Source organism: Borostomias antarcticus (assembly GCF_949987555.1).
Source record: "Borostomias antarcticus genome assembly, chromosome: 17".
NCBI classification, from domain to species: Eukaryota; Metazoa; Chordata; class Actinopteri; order Stomiiformes; family Stomiidae; genus Borostomias; species Borostomias antarcticus.
Window position 1 is genome coordinate 8,889,011 of NC_140250.1, and position 18,844 is coordinate 8,907,854.

Here is an 18,844-nt window from a genome sequence, read left to right on the forward strand (position 1 = left end):
AGAAAACCTAAGCTTAGATGAAACGTTAACAAAACTACTGAAATAGGAACCAGGATGAAGTAGGCCCCTTAACTGAACTGTAACTAATCTTGTTAGTCTACCACCTTCCTACTCGCCCTGCAGGTATTCCAGCTATACTATGACATCCTCAACAGACTCGGATGTCAAACCAAGGTAGCGTGACGTATCCCAGCAGGCATGTGCACTGAATCACCATAGCCGGCTCCATGAATGTTGGTTTCTGTTGGTTTTAATCTCAACGGTCAACGTGCTGCCACGCCATGCTGTGACACTGCGATGTTTGAACAACTGCGACTGGTATTGGCTCCACACAAAAGAGAGCTGTGGGGGGCGGGGTCAAACCATTAGTCATGGCTTGACATTTGTGTCCAGAGAGGAATTGGTGTCTGTTTCATAGTCAGGGCAGGCATGTCTCGCTTGTTAGTCATACGTTTCTTAAGACAACTCCCAAAGCCGGAACATGGAAATATAAATGACTTATTCATATGTGAAGTTAATTAAACCCATCTACCTTTAGCTTAGTGTCATACTGAAACTAGCTTAGCATCATGCTGAAACTTGATAGTCTCTGCCCCTGTCAATCAAAGCATGACCCACATCCGATCTCACATCTAAAAAACCTGCCCAGACATGCTTTGTCTGTGGTCAGCCAACCATCTTCTGAGTCTGCAAGGCGTTTAGGTAACGCCAATTAAAACAACAGGTGCTTTCTGGGATAGCTCAGCTGTCAAGCACGTGTCAGGTTGCCGTAGAATGCGGCGGCCGTGGGTTAGCAGCTGCGGGCCAACAACGTCGTTAGTGAAGAGAGGTTATAACCAGGGAGGAACCCAGTGCTGTAAATTCACACATTTACACTGCTGTCACACACTGGAGTTCCCCTGTTGTAGTCTCCGTTAGTGTGCTACAGTATGTCGGCAGCAGGGCCAGTTCAGCCCCCTGCTATCTATAGCTTCTCCTGACCAAACACGAGTCAATTCATGGCAATCATAAGACATCGCTGTGGCTTTCTTTTCCTCTTGCTTTCCTATCCATCTTTGGGATGATACTTAGAGGATTTTTTTTTTTTTTTTTAATTCAGAACGTTGTTGTTTGTGGGGAGACAGGAATGTTCGGGTCATGTCAGACAAGGGAACGTTTAGACTACTGTTTTAGTCTCATGATATGATAACAGGACAATGTTTCTGGTGATGTTGAATAAAGGTTGATGAGTCTAGCTGGGTCAGTTGGAGAGCAGTCTAGGTCTAGTAGTTCTGGATTGCTGTGACTTCAGTCTTCCTCCTATGGTTAGATATAACGTTTTTCTATGTCACTACCACATATGTAAAACATCACATGCTGTACATCACACTACACTGCACACACACTGTAGCATACGCTCACCACACTCCATTCTTGCATTTGTACTTCCTCTTTTTTGGATATATTGTATTTTGTATTTGCACTGTCCTGTCTTTGCACTCTGTCTAATGTCTCCATCAGTGTATGCACCATCGACCTAAACAAATTCCTACTCTGTGTTAACCATATACACGACAATAAACTGATCTGAATCTACAGTATTTTCTCAATAACATAGTTCTGACTAGCTTGTTTACATTTTAATATGGACAAAAAAAGAGACCTCCTGAGAAAGGCTATGCCCTCTCAAGCAGCACGGTTGACTTGCAATGGTAATTGGACACTTGTGTTTGCTGTAAACCTGCTTGTGGAAAGGATTCAATACATGGGACTTCATACAGTCCACCACGTGATACTGTAGGCTGTGAAACAGCTGGACGTGTCAGTATGGGCACAGCTGAGACCCCATGGGCTAACAGAGCCCTCTTTCTCTGTCCGACTTGACCCCCTCCCCCCATCTCTCCCTCTCTACCTGTCTCAGTCCCTCTTATCTTCTCTCTCTCTCTCCCCAGCCACACACACCTCTCTTTACCCCTCTCCACTCCTATCCCTCTGTCTGTATTACCTTCTCTCTATCTCTCTACTGCCCCACACACACACCCTACCCCCAAACACATCTTTCTACCTCTCATTCCTTTTAGAGTTAATGGTGGCAAGAACACTTAATATTAAAATGTATGTTCAGCCCACAGGGGTTATGAATACATGTATTAAGGCGTTCAGGAAGCCTTTTACTGGGCTGGAATGCCAAAGACATAACCTTATCACCATCTAGTAAAAGTGTTTTGCTACTAATTCATGTGCCGTCTAAAAACATAGAGATGAAACGTCCACAATTCCATGAAAGTCCAATTTACATAGAAATCTGTTACCCAGGTGGCTACAGCTTGAATGTCAACACAAGACTTGTACTTACTGTTTGATATGATTATTCTCCTACGGCTAGACTATCATACAGATGGAGATGGATCGATATTTATCCCAGAGGGGAAATTGTTGTTGGAGTAGATAATATATCCCATTTAATATACAATAACAGTAGATGATTTTCAGATCGACCCTCTTCAACATGCGGTTCAAACCCGTTGCCTTTCATCCAGATCTGTCCCCCAGATAAAATATATCAGATTCATACGCTCATACATACCCTCATAAATCATCCAGGCGGATGATCTACGAGTCAGACGTGAAGTGTGTAGGCTACAGGGCGATGCCCCCAGGACTCCGGAAACCACCGACGCTCGCTTAACGATCACAGCTGCTGAGCAGAAGGGGTGGGGCGGGGGCACAGACTTACAGTAGAATCAGTAGAACCTCACGTGCCCGCGGGGGACCGTAGGGCGTCTGTGGTGGTGTGCAGGTTGTGAATCGTGGGTTATCATCAAAGAGGCTGTGTCCCTGCTGGGTGCAGAACGGGATGGGTTGCAGGTCGCATAACGAGCTTTAGACACATACTGCAAAGGGACCCAGACTAGTATCTGGTATAGAGTCTAGAATCTGGGCCAACTGATTTACCCGTGGAGAGGGAATATGGAGTTGCGAACACATGGATCAAAATCAATAGCTTGCGTTTGAAGGTCAATTTTATTAATCTGGCCACTGAACAACTCAATAACGCGTCGAGCTGACTAGGACATGTACAGAGATCATTATGGAGACAGTCACCGCTCGTTGGAGTGTAACTAGAGCAAAGTCTCGGCTTCAGATGGAGCACACAGAACAGTGTCGGGCTGGGAGGCGTTTTTCCTGAACAAGTGACCAGACTGGGAAATACTTTGAGTCTGTGCTAAAGGCTTATTAATGTGGGCAAGAAAAAATCCTAGACATTCGACCCTGCTCCTCATATCATTGAGTATGCTTTAATCACAGAAAATGAACACACCAGTTAATACTTTTTAGATTGAAATACTGTTACATAATACCTCACATCATTTGCATGACCAGCTCTACAGTATATGTCGGTGGACATTGCATACACACTCTCCTCCTCACTCTCTTTCAGTGCATGCTCACACACACCCGCAAATGCATCCCGGTCTCTGTTATCTCTGACCGAGATGTCAAACAATGGTGTTTATTTCCCCCGTACGAAAATACATTTTCCATTTCCATCACGGAATAGCGTTATTCCAACAAACGGTGAAACAACATCTACATTTACAATTCTCCGTCGTCTCTTTTGCTAAACAGCAGTTACTTCACTATCAGAGTTAATCGACAGTAGTTACAGTAGCATCAGGCGGGTGCCTAACCTGACCTCTGACCTCTCGGCCTTTATTGAAGTGATTGTACAGCCCATCCATCTGAGCACAGAAATCTACAGTAGGAACGACGTGTGTCCAGTGAATACAGTCTACCTGCAGCAGGCGCGTGTGCGTTTGCGCTGCTCCACGCTACAAAAGATACGCTTGCTAAGATATGTCAGTGTGCATGTTTCACATTTTAGTGTGTATTCATGGGTATAACAACTATAAAGTATATGAGTAGTAACTTGGAAGCTTGTGTGAGCTTGTATTTCCAGTGCGTGTGTGTGTGAGAACAGACCTGCATTTGTAGCAGGGAGAGATAGGAGTACTGAAGTGTGTTTGAGACTGTGTGTGTGTGTGTGTGTGTGTGTGTGTGTGTGTGTGTGTGCGCATGTATGTGCGCATGTATGTGTGTACGCCTGTGTGTGTGTGTGCGTATGCGTGTGTGTGTAGGTATTAGGGATGCACCGATTGCAAAATTCTGGGCCGATACCGATGTTTAAAATAACAATCCGGCCGATGGCCGATGCTGATGTTTATTTAATTTTATTTTTATTCCCCTTTTTGTGCCAGGGAAACAAAGAAATGATGCCTGCTTTTCAAATGGCCAGTTAGATTTGATGTGTTAAAATCCTTGGCTGTAGTACCTCCTCTTGAAATGTCACTTGAACAAGTTTTACAAGTTGCATAGCGCATATCTTTGTCTGAGATGGTGAAATATCCCCACACGGCCGACATTTTTATTTCACTTTAATTTAAAAGCAAACTACACGTGCGTTTGTGGCGTTACGTCACAGATCTTCTCCGAATCTGCCGCTGGGTAGGCTACGTTTTGCAACCAAAAAAGCCGTAATTGTTGCGACATAACATCGGCCACTACCATCGGTGAATGTCATTTTATTTGCCGATGGGCCGATGGCAGTCAACAAGGCCAACATCGGACGATGCCGATGTTCGGCCGATGCATCGGTGCATCCCTAGTAGGTATGCATGTGCGTATGCGTGTGTGTGCGCATGCATGTGCGTGTGTGTTTATGAGAGCACAGTGAGGGTGACCGTGCCTTTGGTCTTCTTCAGGATGCCCACGGCCTCCTCATGCGTGACGCCCTCCAGGCTCTGGCCGTTGACCGCCATGATCTGATCTCCTCTCTTCAGACGACCGTCCTCTGAAGCGGCCCCCTGCAGAGAACACACACACACACACACACATACACCAGGTCACTTTCAAAGCACGGGGGGAAGTTCAAAAGGAATAATCCAGTTTTTTTTTCATGAAATCAAGATTCAAAGATTCAGAATCTTTATTGTTCAATGTTTTCAGCTTCTACAGGCATACAGATAGACAGATTGACAGACAGACAGACACAAATATACTGTAGATAAACAGACAGACAGACAGCATAGATAGACAGAGACGGACAGATAGATTAGACAGACAGACAGACAGACAGACAGACAGACAGTCAGACAGATAGACAGACAGGCATATACTTGGCCGACCTTTCCGAACACGGTTTTCACGTATATGGGCAGGTCCCCGTGGGGGCTCCCGAACCCCCCCACTATGCTGAACCCCAGGCCGTCCGGACCACGCTCCAGGTTGATGGTCTTGTACTGGGGAGGACTGAAGCACATGTGAGACTGACATTATGATACTCTTACTGGAGGGTGTGTGTGTGTGTGTGTGTGTGTGCGCGTATACATACCCTATGTCATCTTGGAAGATGGTGCTGGGTGTGAGGCCTGGGACAGAGAGGCCGGCAGCTGCCTGCTCCTGAGGGGCCCCTGTAACAGAGGTGTCCCCTCCTGCCACCACCTGGACGCACACACACACACACACACACACAGACAACACACGCATACACATTATGAGGGACAGCTGAGACACTAGAATTACCTAAGGAAAAATAGGAGGATCTTGGTGGACTGCGGTTGGTCTTAATAATTGGTTTTACTATGTTCAGTCCTCAGATGACATTTCCGTGTGTTTGTGTGTGTGTGTGCTTGTGTGTGATATCCCTACTAGCGCGAAGAGAAGTATCTTGTTTGGGACTCATATCTGTGTGTGTGTGTGTGTGTGTGTGTGCATGTGTGTGCGTGTGTGTGTATTTGTGTGTGTGTGTGTGTGTGTGCGTGTATGTGTGTGTGTGTGGGTGTGTGTGCATGTGTGTGCGTGTATTTGTGTGTGTGCGTGTGTGTGCGTGTTTGTGTGTGTGTGTGTGTGTGTGTGCGTGTATGTGTGTGTGTGTGATATCCCACTAGTGTGTGTTTGAGCCCCTTGTGCTGACCTGCAGCTCCATGGTGCCAGTAGCGTTCTTGAGCAGGGTCACAGCCTGAGTGTGGCTCATGTCTTCAGTCGTCGTCCCACAGATGCTCACTATCCTGTCACCTATCTGAGGGGTCAGAGGCAAGGTTATTATAGTTAACGAAAACGAACTAAAAAACGAAAACTAGGTGTGAAAAAACATTTTAGTTAACTGAAATAAAAATAAAAACTAGGGTTTACAAAAAAACGATAACTAACTAAAACTGTATTGTGTGTTTACAAAACTAACTAAAATAAACTAAAATTGTAAAAAAAATGTCCTTAGTTTTAGTCTTTTTCATTTCATACATAAGCCTAATATTTTGGGTGGATATGTAATCTATCCTCCATTATTTCTTTAGCTGTGCCGCTGCGCAGAAGTAATCTGACGTTCGCCAGATGGTTTGTTTTGCACACAGTGAAACAACATGAGCTCACAAGATCAGGATGGTCTCACGAGGCTAGCGCAGAAAAAAAAAACTAAAACTAATACTGAAACTAATAAAAACTAAACTAAAACTAAGCATTATCAAAAACTAAAAACTAAACTAAACTAGCAAATCTGCTTTAAAAACTAATTAAAATTAAACTGAAATTGAACACAAAAAGTCAAAACGATATAAAAATAAAAACTAATGAAAAAAGCAAAACCCTGGTCAGAGGTCACATGCATCATACGCTGTCCCAAGGTAGCGGTCCTTTATTTCAACAGGGAGACACATTGAGACAAAGACGCTTTTCCAAGTGAGCCCTGCATTAAGGTACAAACATACGTTTAGTATGGGTAGCCTTCTCTTTTTTTACAGTCCTTGTTATACTGCCTCTTGGTTTGAATAAACAGCAGACCCCAAATTAACATAAAGCCCCGTGGTGAGTGAGAACTCGGAGAACAATGGGCCTCATTCACCAACTAAGTTAAGAATTTCTTTGGAAGCATTTCTCATTAAACTTCACTTACACCGTTTCAAAGAAGATTCTGGCATTCACCAATGTTCTCACATGTGGGAACTAAGAACAGAATCTACGAACACGGAAGAGCAGTCTTAAGCAGGCTACGGACTATTTGTGCGAAAGAAATGCTGAGCAGTCTTAAGCAGGCTACGGACTATTTGTGCGAAAGAAATGCTCATTTAAAATGATTTGTGATTGTGTTTACTTCAAATCTACAGCTGTATAACATTATAGGATTGCAATACTATATTGTAAAATTTATCTTATAATAATGGTTTTCATTATTTTACAAAGTGAGAGTGCTGTCTGTCCAATAATATCCCCGATGGGCCGGGTCCAACTGTGTGCCCTTCTCCATTAACTGAACGAGTAGGCTAATATCATCCCATGCATTTTACTGACACTGCTAAATGTAGGTACAGGTGGAGTCTGGTCTTTAGATTTTTGTTTGGGCATGCCGCGTTGACAGCTGTGTACATTTTTGTAGACTGTAGGCTATTGTATTTTGTATTCTATCACGTTGACATTTTGCACTGTTCTGCCTCGCTATGTTTATGCACCAAGGCAAATTCCTCATAGAAGGACGCCTACTTGGCTGAATTAAAATCGGATTTTGATTACCCACGCTGGATTCGACTTGCAGTCCTCTGACTTGCCAATGCACCTGACACAACCCCACCTACAGTAAACCACTATGCTATCAAAAGCTGGCGAGTGGAGGGCGCAGATGCATGTCCTTATATGGGGCTGGCGGGGAGTTTATCTATGCTAATTCGGGTGAGCGGCCACAAGCTTTCAACTTGTGAAACCATAGGATTCACCATTAAGAGAAGGCAGGTGAGAACTCATCCAGCAGTTCACCATTAAGAGAAGGCAGGTGAGAACTCATCCAGCGGTTCACCATTAAAGGACAATGCTCGTTTTTGACAACCTGGACCTTATTTACGACATATTATAAGACGTTTGACTCACCGAGATCACTTTGGTGTAGTTCGGAGGCCTGTAGAAGAAATGTAAAATCCAGCGCGAGCCAGTATATCCATGTAATGGCGGTGATCGGGGCAACTAGAATGCAGCTTCTAAAAATCTATCCATCCAGACAGATTGATGAAAACAACCGTTTCGCGGCAGAAAATAGATTTTTAGAAGCTGCATTCTCGTTGCCCCGATCACCCCCATTACATGGATATACTGGCTCGCGCTGGATTTTACATTTCTTCTACAGGCCTCCGAACTACACCAAAGTGATCTCGGTGAGTCAAACGTCTTCTAATATGTCGTAAATAAGGTCCTGGTTGTCAAAAACGAGCATTGTCCTTTAAGAGAAGGCAGGTGAGAACTCATCCGCCGGTTCACCATTAAGAGAAGGCAGGTGAGAACTCATCCAGCGGTTTAAGAACATGTCGTGAATCAGACGGGAGCTTTCTTTAAGCCCCAGACGCACTGGAAGAGTCTGACGCTAGCGTTTTGAAGTACACCAATTGTTTTAAATGGCCGATCGTGCACCAACAGCGTTTGAGGCGAGTCAAACTGCCTTGACGCTTCTACTCGACGCTTCTAGTCAAACTGCCTCGACGCTTTGAAGCATCAAATGGGGACAAATCAATCTAAATTAAATCAGCTCCCTATCAAAGCTGACGCCTGCAGTGCGCCATAGGAGCGTCAAATGAGGCGAGTCAAATGAGGCGAGTCAAATGAGGTGAGTCAAATGAAGCGCGTCCATTGACTCTTCCAGTGAGTTTGGGGCTTTAGAAACGTTCTTAGGAAGAAATTTAAGAATGGAAGTTAGGAGGATATTGGTGAATGAGGCCCAACGTGTTTTTGGTTAAAGCAAGAAAATATATTCATATGACAACACAATGCCAGTAAGTAAACCTCTGCCTCGAATCATGACAACCCACGTTCTGCTTGCCGCTCTTTTTACACCTACAGGCATTATTCTGGTGCTGAGGTACCGGCGTGATTCCACTATTTGAGGCATCTCAACAAGAGCCTCCGTTCTGATGAAATTTACACTGGAACAGAGGGAGAGTTATAGTCCCCAGCGGCCTCTACTCCACTATTGTCTGTCTCTGGGAACTACAATGGTCCTCTTGTCTGTCCTCAAACATCCCGCAGGCCACTGCCTTCAGACCTTCTGACCCGCAACCCGCACAGCTCACGAGCGCTGATTCAGTCTCACGACTGTCCGACTAACACTCACACACAGGAAAGGTTGGGAGACGTCAACATTTTTATTATCAAGTTGACTTTCCAGAGAGGAAACTCCCGTGGCGAGCTCTCTGAGTCAAGGTCAAGGTCAACTTTATTTATAAAGCCCGTTTAAAATCAACCGAAGTTGCACCAAAGTGCTGTACAATATATAAAATAAACTAAAACCAAAAACAGAATAAAGTGCACATAATCACCGAACAATAAAAGGACAGGACACAAAACAGGACAAGGGATGTAGGCTATCAGGCCTCAAAAGCCAGTGAAAACAAGTGAGTCGACTATAAACACGCGGCCGAGCGTCTAGAACAGAGGACACCGCCGGCGTGGCAGAGCAGAGGCACCCACCTTGAGTTTGTGGGTCTGAGCGGCCAGGCCGTTGGGGTTCATCATGGCGATGAAGATGGGGACGTCGCCCAGGGGGCTGCCCACGCCGCCCGCTATGCTGATGCCCAGCGAGTCAGTGGGACCCTGAGCGCCAGGAGCACCGAACACGTTAACATGAGGCCCCCCGCGTTGTTCAACATCGTCATTTAATCAGCCCACATACCTTCGTGAATTCAACACTTCTGATTTCCTGGCGGTCCAGTGCTGTGGAAAGCCAAACGGGAGGCGTTTAGAGATATGAAGCCTCGCAGCTTAATGAGGTCGCAGCCTGACCTCACTGGAAGGGTTGTGAAAATCATGCGTAAAGTCAGTTTTCGTGGCTTAACGGTAACCCTGTGCACGGAAGAGCCATGTATGTCGGTAATGCGGGCTACAAAACGCGTGATCTGCATAGGATTTCCATTACCCGTACAGTGAGGCCAGGTTGAATGTTCAAGTTAATTTGCATACATTCTTAGGCACCGTCAACATCAGCCATGTTTTTTTTACTTACAGTCCTGACTCCTGCTGCGGTTGTCAAACTCTCCATGGTGACTGCCTGATCCCAACACCGACGGAGGGGTCGCCTTGTAGCTGCCCGTCTCACTCATCTGAAAATAGATGTCACATGAAACACGTAACCGTCCAAAAAAATAGTCGTCTGTTGCCATCCGTTTCCATGTTAAAACCTTGTTATTGTAGAGAGAAAAAAGAACGCTACCTTGGCTCAAAAATGGGTCTAAAATGGAGAGGTGGGGTTGTTGTCAATGTAAGCAAGAGAGTAGGCTTAGGCTAGACCTACTAAAATAAACCAAGGCATTCAATCGCCAGGGTAATAAAGTTAAAAAGAATTAAGGCTTTTTAACTTCATTATACTGGAGATTGAGCGCTTCAGAGTTTTTTAGCAGGTCTATCCTTAGCCTACTATACTCTCTTGCTTACATGGATTAAAACCCCTACTTCCTCAAGAGGCTATGACCAAACCGTTTCCCATAGGAAGAATGAGGAACTTCTTAGTTTCTCAACAGTGTGTAGACAATGCAGTGGTAAACCAGTGAAGAACTGCTTGATGGCTGCTCACCTGACTGCTCTGAGACAGTCTCCTCTCTGAATGGAAGGGTCCAGCTTTAAACCGTCCCACGTCCAGTTTGATGGGCCCCACACAGCACTGCACACAAACGTTAACACAAACATACAATTTTAAACATTTTCATCACCAATATAGATGGCCATAATAGTTGACACCAAAATACACATTCTTTTTATAAATACTTTATGTACTGGTTCTACTTCATACAGTTTATAATCACTTAACTCTTCATAGAAACTCACTAATTATCTTAAAATCTTTAGCTAGGTTTAGTATTGTTATAGTCTTATTCATGCCACCTCACTATCTATTCATTAAGGACTGTCCCGGACCAACCCTCTGATGGTCTGGCAGTCTGCTCGCCTGACAGGTTTAGCTACAATGAACACAAATTCCATATGCATTGTCATAGCTAGCCCGGTAAACATGGTGGACGTCAGAAAAACATTGGACTCATGTACCCTAGTCCATTTTCGAAAATGTTTAGCATTGCACTAGCAACATCCTCAGAACAAACTAAAGGTTTCAAAATTTACAAAATGTTTTTTACATTTTTATAACAAAACGTACTAGGGTCTGGGAGTCTCTCTTAAATATATACCTTATTTTGGGCATTTTCTGGCGATCCCATTCATTTTTCCCATAGGGATTTAGAACTCAGAACCAAATGGCGGCGATGCTAAACTTTTCAGCCTACAAAATGACATCACACCTTACCACTCCATTCGCGCGGCGTACTGACCTTGAGCAGGGCGGCCACGGCCTCCTGGGTGGCCGACCGGACATCCTCGCCGTTGACGGACAGGATCTGGTCACCCTGCATCAGCCTCCCATCCGTCTCCACCACGCCCCCCTTCACGATGTCGGACACAAACACCCCTGTGTCGTTCCTGTTGGGGGACGCAGAGGGAGATTGTGGTCACACAGTTGAATCCCCTGTGTGTGTGTGTGTGTGTGTGTGTGTGAGTGTGTGTGTGTGTGGGGGTGGGCAAGTGCGTTATTGTGTGCGTCCGTGTCTGAACGTGCATCTGTGAGTGGGTGTGTTTTTTGTTTTTTTTCATTTCTGTTTAAAGACTCTGTTATATGATATTGTGCAATAGTGGCAGCTTTTTCTGTGGATGTCGAGATATATCATCACGCGATCATGCAGAGCTCCGATTGGCCAGCCTGTGTCCTTTTCCACCATTGTAGTCTCTGGATTGCTGAGGTGTCACCACCACTTGGCTGTCACCACGGCCGACCACTAACTGCTAGCTTCACGATTCGGTTTTCAACCAAAGGTTTATGTGGACCTTCCATGCGCAGCGGAATATGGCTTCTGTTGTTCCCACGGCGCCAGCCAGCACGGCCGAGCCGTGGTCATACGACACAAGGAGATTCAGGACCCTCGTGGACGGGGGCGAAACGCGAGACGGACTGCAACAAAGGCAGGAGCGCTAGCTATGAAGGGAATGGAATGCTGCTAGCTAGCTAACGGTAGCTAACACCTCAGGCTTGGTAGATTTCTTTTTACTGAGCTGGGGCAGCAGCTGGATGTACAGAGACACAGAAGAGTAGCACACAGTCTCATTCCTCATCAACCTGTCCCCCACCACACACACACACACACACACACAATCCTCAGACTCGTGAGTTTGAACTATCTACGACTGTAAAAGGCAAACAGGAGCAGCATGTGACACATGCACACACACGGCACACATTGATGCAGACACAGGAACGAACCCAGACAGAAACACACACACACACACATGCCCTCCCCCCACCCCACATACATACACACAGTACATTCATCCCTACCCACGCAAACATAAGCACACACATACACACACTCACACAAACACACACACACACCAGGCCGTTACTGGCCGTCTCCAGTGTGGGCTGGCCAGAGGTGTGGTCACAGCCCTCATACTGGCCACACCAGTGGTGGGGAGGCACTGGAGGCCTGGCGACCCGCAGAACAAACAATGACCGATCTGCTGGCCAAACACACGGGGAGGGGCACTTGATCTGCATGACTGGGCAGCTCAGTGTGGGCCTCTGGTATAGAGCCCTCTATATACAGTACCCCACTCAGTTGGTAGGCTAGGCTCCTACAGCGTGTGTGCTCCACATGATGTCTTCTTCACGATTCCAGCATCTCTTCACTAACTACTGCTGGAGGGAAGACGCGATGCTAACACGACTCAGGACCTCTACAACACACGCTACCACACTGCTGTGCGGTCTACCAGACATGTAAGCAACTCCCCTTCTACCAAATCACCACTCCAAAAGTCCAAATCGCCCGAGCACTGCGTTTTAATTTTCAGATGAACGATTGAATTCCTCAGTCCAGCTACATCCTGCCACCCCCCCCCCCACCAGCCAGATGTCAGAAAGACCACACGCTGTTCTCCATTCTCCCTACAATTCTGAGGCCCAGGCCTAGGGTTTAAGGGTAGGGTTAGGGTCAGTACCTTCCCCCTCCGATGCTGAAACCCAGCCACTTGTCTAGGGTTTTAACGTTACGGGTTAAAGGGCAACCTTTGCTACCAAAAGAGCCATTTTGGGGCAAATAAATAAATAAAAAATCTGACTGGAGCCGTAAAACATTTGAGTCTTGGGCAGCGTTTCCAGGTTCAGAGGGGAAACACAATAGACACATTAGAGGGGACAGATGGGGGGGGTCTGGGGCTCCTCCCACAGGACATTTTGAGCTTTTCCTGCATTCTGATGACTTTTAATGCACCAATTTCTGCTGGATAATGATAAATGAAAATTTAAAATGTTTAAAAATAATAGTTATCCATTTCCATATTTTTTTTGTCAAAGCCAGGGAGCCAATGGAGAGGGGCTAGGTCGCAGACCCCTGGTTTTAGGGGTTTAGGGGTTAGGGGGTCATGGGTCAGGTACCTTCTCCCTACGATGCTGAGGCCCAGCCCCTGGCCCGGTGTCTTCTGCAGCTCCAGGGTGAAGGCGTCCCACAGGTCGTCCTCCTTGTACTGGGCCTCGTCGCGGTACACGGTCAGACGCACCCTCTGGGGGGTCTGGCGCAGCACGCTGATGGCCTCGTCATGGGTGGCGGCACGCAGGTCCACCTCGTTCACCTGGCCACGAGGGGAGAGAGAGAGGGATGAGAGGGAGGGATGAGAGAGATTTATTGTTAGTTAATGTAATTAATTGTATACACTTAGGCCCAAATCCAAAAAGAATGGATTGCTCCTGCTTATTGCTTGATAACTTGCACAGCAATCTTAACGGCAATCTGCTCCAGTTTAGCACGATATCCACAAAAGATTTAGCTCTAATGAAATGCCCGGGCAAACACGCCCAGAAATTTGCCAACTGTGTGCAATTTGCGCATGATTGCAATTAGCCATGAACGCGTTCTTGCGCACGCCTGGCATCAGGGTGCCTTCTTCTGGCTACAATAACTGCTGCCATGATCCCTGGAGAGCCCGGGCATGTCAGCCCTTATATGAGTTGCACTTACCACCAGCTGAATGCAATTTGTTCTTGTATATAGTCGGATCTTTCCCCAGTGTTTCAAGATCATAATGAAAACGACCGACTGCACTTTTTTGCAGAAAATATCACTTAATTAGTTTCTGTGCATCGCAGTTGGATTAACTTATTTTTAAATTCCCCTCTAAATATATTTCGCCCTTAATATCATCCAATATCAATTCAATATCATTCAAACTCCCCTCTAAATATATTTCGCCCTTAATATCATCCAATATCAATTCAATATCATTCAAACTTCACAAGTTCTGAGGAGAGACAGAAGGAGAGTGCGCGCTGACTGCTGCAGTTAATACCAGCTTTTCAAAAGTGGTATTTGCACCTCTCTAACCGCGTGTGTCAGTTAGCTCATGGTCTTTGTGGATCAGACGCAAGGCTTATTTGGAGCAATTTTGCACGGAAGTACCTAATTTATATACATTCAAATGAGCCTGGCGCAGCCGTGGAGCTAGTTGCTCATCGTTGCAGTTTGCAGTACTATTCACCCTTTGTGGATTGGATGCTATTTTTTGTCTCATTTGCACGGGTTTTGCCGCTGCAAAAGTCACACAATCCTTTTGTGGATTTGGCCCTTAATTTGTTTTCTCATGTCATTATTGAATTGTATTAGTCACGATTTGGCAGTATTGTTCAACAGACATTCATAAAGCATATTGAATTGAATTGGGAGAGAGGTGAAACAGGAAAACAGAGCTATTTATATTTAAAAAAAAATTAGCAGCAATGCTGAGTTTGGAGGGCGTGACTGAGAAGTGAAAAATACAGTAGGGGAAGGGAGCTATTAAATATGACCCAAAAAAAGCTTCATTTCAAAGTCTCAATGGTTAATGTGGAACATTTAGCTAATTCTGTTCCCTCGAGAGGAGCGTTTGAAGTGTGTTAATAATAACCCACAAGCCGGCGCCCATAACAATTCATACAGTATCTCCGACTCCCTCTCTTGTTGGTCACACACCAAAAATGTGCTTTCCCAGCTCTTAACTGCGGCCCATATCAGAGGGGAAATACCCCATTAGCTCAGCGTGGCCACGTCTGGGTTTTCCCATGGCGTAGACGTAGCGAACGGCTCGCTAACGGCGTTGGTTCTACGCGGGACATGCCTGCTCTCTCCCCCGAGCCCAACGATGAACCCTGCAACTCGACCGAGGGCCACAACTAACGTGCATGGGGGTAATTAAGGCATAACGGTGTGTGTGTGTGTGTCTGACCAGCCTATTGACTGAGCCGTCGTGACTAAGTGCCCCGGTCACGCCCCTAGCCCTCCTCCTAGAGAAAACCAGGGGTCAAAAGGAGAGGGGGGGGGGGGGGGCGGGTAGGGGTCATAACAAGTTGAGCTGACTGCTTGAGAAGTCGCTCTGCATATATCTCTCTCCCTCTCAACACACACACACACACACGTGCACACGCACACCATTTGGGTATTCCTGGACATTTCTAACCTGGCCTTAATGCAAATACTACAACACATCGAGTGAGTTTAGCTCATCATGTGGTCTGTGTTTTCACAGAGGACGGCGGGTAGAATGACTGGACCCTGTTGTTCCGGCTGGGCAGCGGAGAGTGGATGACCCTGCTGGTCCAACAGGGTCCACGCACGCACGCGCTATTTCACTGGACCGTACCTCCAGGATCTGGTCTCCGGCCCACAGGCGGCCGTCCTTGGAGGCGGCGCCCTCCTCGTACACCTCGTGGATGATGATGGCGCCCTGGAGAGATGGGCAGAGCGAGAGTCAGAGGCACAGAAGTACAAAGACTTTCTATTTTATAAACAATTTTATAAACTTTCTATTCTATAAAATAGAATAGAAAGTTTAATTTGCCATATATATCCAGTGCAGGTAGAGGTAGATTGGAATTCTTGTCATTGCTTGTCCTTACGGTAGCCTACAGTATCAGTGCTAATCAGTTCCTCATTCCAGTGCTACAGTAGGTATGTAGCTAGACATTCAAAGGTTCCCACACTCACAAAAAAGGACACATGGATGAAAAAGAAGAAGTGAAAAAAAGATGGAGGATCGGCGTGAGGAGGAGACAAGGTGAGCGAGCGACAGCGGCGGCGTGGAGGGAGAGAGGCGGCGTTGAGGGCGAAGAAGGGACGCAGACGAGCAGGTCCACGATGGCTTGTGTCCGGGCGCGCGTCTGTGTGCACGTGTTTATTCGCGTTCGCGCGCATGCCAGCGCAGGTATGCGTGCGCGAGTGGGGTTTTTGTGCGCATTCCGGTACATATGTGCTGGTGTGTGTGTGTGTGTTTGTGTGTGTGTGTGTGTGTATGGTCAAGTATCTTGGTGCATTCCAGTGTGTGTGCGTGTGTGTCATAGAGAGGTCAGGGGTGACATTCCAGGCCTGGATATTGTCTCCTGTGGTCGCCCGATACAAAGGTCTGTTCCCTCAGGCCCGACTGAGCAGACAGAAACATGGGGTGAGGAGAGGAGGAGGAGGGGGAGGAGGAGGAGGAGGAGGGGGAGGGGGAGGGGGAGGAGAGGAGAAGGAGAGGAGGATGGGGAGCCAACAACATCCATTTCCTAAATTCCACAGCCTCCGAGTCTAATTCAGACCTGGGACAACTCCAGCACTACTGTAACTAACACACACGCACGCACGTACACACACACACACACACACACACACACACACACACACACACACACACACACACACACACATTTGGGTACACACAACCAGACCCGGGCTTTCAGTGGGTGGGCATATTATCCCAGTCTGTCTCATGACATACTGTAAGAGGCATGAGGTGGTATTCCAGGGAAATATTCTCTTGGACCTACAGTGTATTTCATTCTGAAATGCTAACACAGAATCAAGTATAAAGAACAGTCTAATAGACACTATATGGACAAAAGTATTGGGCCACCTACACATTACACCTACAGGAGCTTTCATGACATCCCATTCTACAAGATTTTAGAGTGTGTCTGTGGGAATTTTTGCCCATTCATCCAGAAGAGCATCTGTGAGATCAGACACAGACTGTTTTTATACTTCTTTATACTTGATCCTTTGTTAGCATTTCAGAATGAAATACACTGTATTATGCTAGCTGCTCTGTCCATATCTATTTTTGCTGCTCTGCCCATTAAGTGCAGTAGAAATCCCTTGAGAAAACATTTGCATCCACATTCCTCATTAATCCTATCCTACTGTACCTCACCCTACTACTACAGTATGTCGGCTCGCCAGTGGCTCTCTGGTACAAAGCTACAGTGGTGCGGTGTGTGGAGGGGCGGGGATATGGCACTGAGGGGCGGGGACATGGCGCTGAGGAGCGGGGACATGGCGCTGAGGGGCGGGGACATGGCGCTGAGGCCCGGTCATATCGGCCTCTCCTACCAGCAGAGTGTCGCAGCCCCCCACGATGCTCAGGCCCAGACCGGTGCGGCCCTTGGAGACGTCGATGGTGGTCTCACAGCCGGGGATGATGGGACAGGTCACAGGGTCGGGGGCCGGCGTGGACGGGCGGCTGCAGCCTATGAGAGAGGAGCGGGATCAGAAAACCACGACGGAGGCTGCCAAGCGAAGCGAGCTAGAGCGCCGCCCGCGCGAATCTCCCATAAGCAGCGGTGGACTGACTGTTGAACGCTAAAAGAGATGCTAGCTACTAAGATGCTAACTACTTTGCCAGCCGTGTCACTCAAGCAGACGGTGACTCACTCCTGACTGGGTCTGCCTCGGTCTGGCCCGGCGTGGCCATGGTGGCGCCGGGCATGCTGGGTAGGCCGGCGCCGGCGGCTCCGTCCCAGGCCTGGCTGCCAGGGAGCGAGGGAGGGACGGGGGACGCGTCGTCCATGCAGAGGGTCAGCTTCACAGAGCCTCTGGCTTTGCTCAAGAGAGAGAGGACCTGAGGGATGTTAAAAAAAGACCAAAGCTGTGTTTGAAACCGTTCCCTATTACAGAAATAGTTGACCATATGGTGTGTTCGCCATTTTCTTCCAGTGTCCAAAGTCTCAACGCTTAATTCACTATAAAGTCAACTAGAAGATACCCACAATTCACAGCAATTTTTGCTAATGTACCCTACACTTTCTCGTTCACTAAACTACATAGTGAGTGAGTGAGTGAGTGAGTGAGTGAGTGAGTGTGTGTGTGTGTGTGTGTGTGTGTGTGTGTGTGTGAGCGGTTTTGAACACAGCTAAAGTCTCAGTCGTGGTAGAGTGTCCACCCGGGGTGACATCGAATCCCCCGAATTTCCCTTTGATGGGCAAAAACAAGGGGGCTTTGGGCTTGGGAAGGAAGATGGTACCTTATCTGAAGAGCAGCCCATGACCGGCTCGTCATCCACAGCCACAAGTTTGTCGCCCGCCTTCACACCGCCCCCCTAAAACACACATACCGAAACCAGCACACACACACAATCACACACACACACACAAACACACACACACACACACACACACACACGGGAGTCACACAGGAGTCTTGTCAGCTGGAGAGGTTGACGCTACATATTGTACCTCACGTGGGGAGTCACAGGGAAGCCCCCCGGACACATGAGACACGACGGAGGACACACACCTTTCCTGCGGCTCCATTTTGAGCAACGCTCTGAATTAGCAGTCCGTTCTTGGTGTCCTCTTCACTGAAGGTGATGCCAAGTCCAGCATCCTCCTGATAGGGACAAACACATATTTAAGTCTGTTCTGAGAATGATATATCTTTATTTATAACACGGGTAGCTCAAATCAAGAAATCTGGTTCATAGCCGTGATATATTTATAGTGCACCATGCCTAA

General features: G+C 46.9%; 1 protein-coding gene across 1 annotated transcript in view; it reads right to left on the reverse strand.

The window, feature by feature from the left end:
• Positions 1 to 4,697: 4,697 nt before the first annotated feature.
• mpdz (multiple PDZ domain crumbs cell polarity complex component) overlaps positions 4,698 to 18,844 on the reverse strand; it is a gene marked incomplete at both ends in the record, with an annotated part of 74,785 nt that continues 60,638 nt past the window's right edge. Inside the window, 15 exons of the mRNA XM_084451985.1 lie at positions 4,698 to 4,844; positions 5,166 to 5,289; positions 5,372 to 5,481; positions 5,954 to 6,058; positions 9,481 to 9,603; positions 9,683 to 9,723; positions 10,013 to 10,109; positions 10,580 to 10,666; positions 11,331 to 11,478; positions 13,487 to 13,680; positions 15,721 to 15,804; positions 17,445 to 17,581; positions 17,766 to 17,952; positions 18,355 to 18,429; positions 18,627 to 18,719. Coding sequence (XP_084308111.1) covers positions 4,698 to 4,844; positions 5,166 to 5,289; positions 5,372 to 5,481; positions 5,954 to 6,058; positions 9,481 to 9,603; positions 9,683 to 9,723; positions 10,013 to 10,109; positions 10,580 to 10,666; positions 11,331 to 11,478; positions 13,487 to 13,680; positions 15,721 to 15,804; positions 17,445 to 17,581; positions 17,766 to 17,952; positions 18,355 to 18,429; positions 18,627 to 18,719 — 1,752 coding nt within the window. The remainder of the gene's footprint in view (positions 4,845 to 5,165; positions 5,290 to 5,371; positions 5,482 to 5,953; positions 6,059 to 9,480; positions 9,604 to 9,682; positions 9,724 to 10,012; positions 10,110 to 10,579; positions 10,667 to 11,330; positions 11,479 to 13,486; positions 13,681 to 15,720; positions 15,805 to 17,444; positions 17,582 to 17,765; positions 17,953 to 18,354; positions 18,430 to 18,626; positions 18,720 to 18,844) is intronic.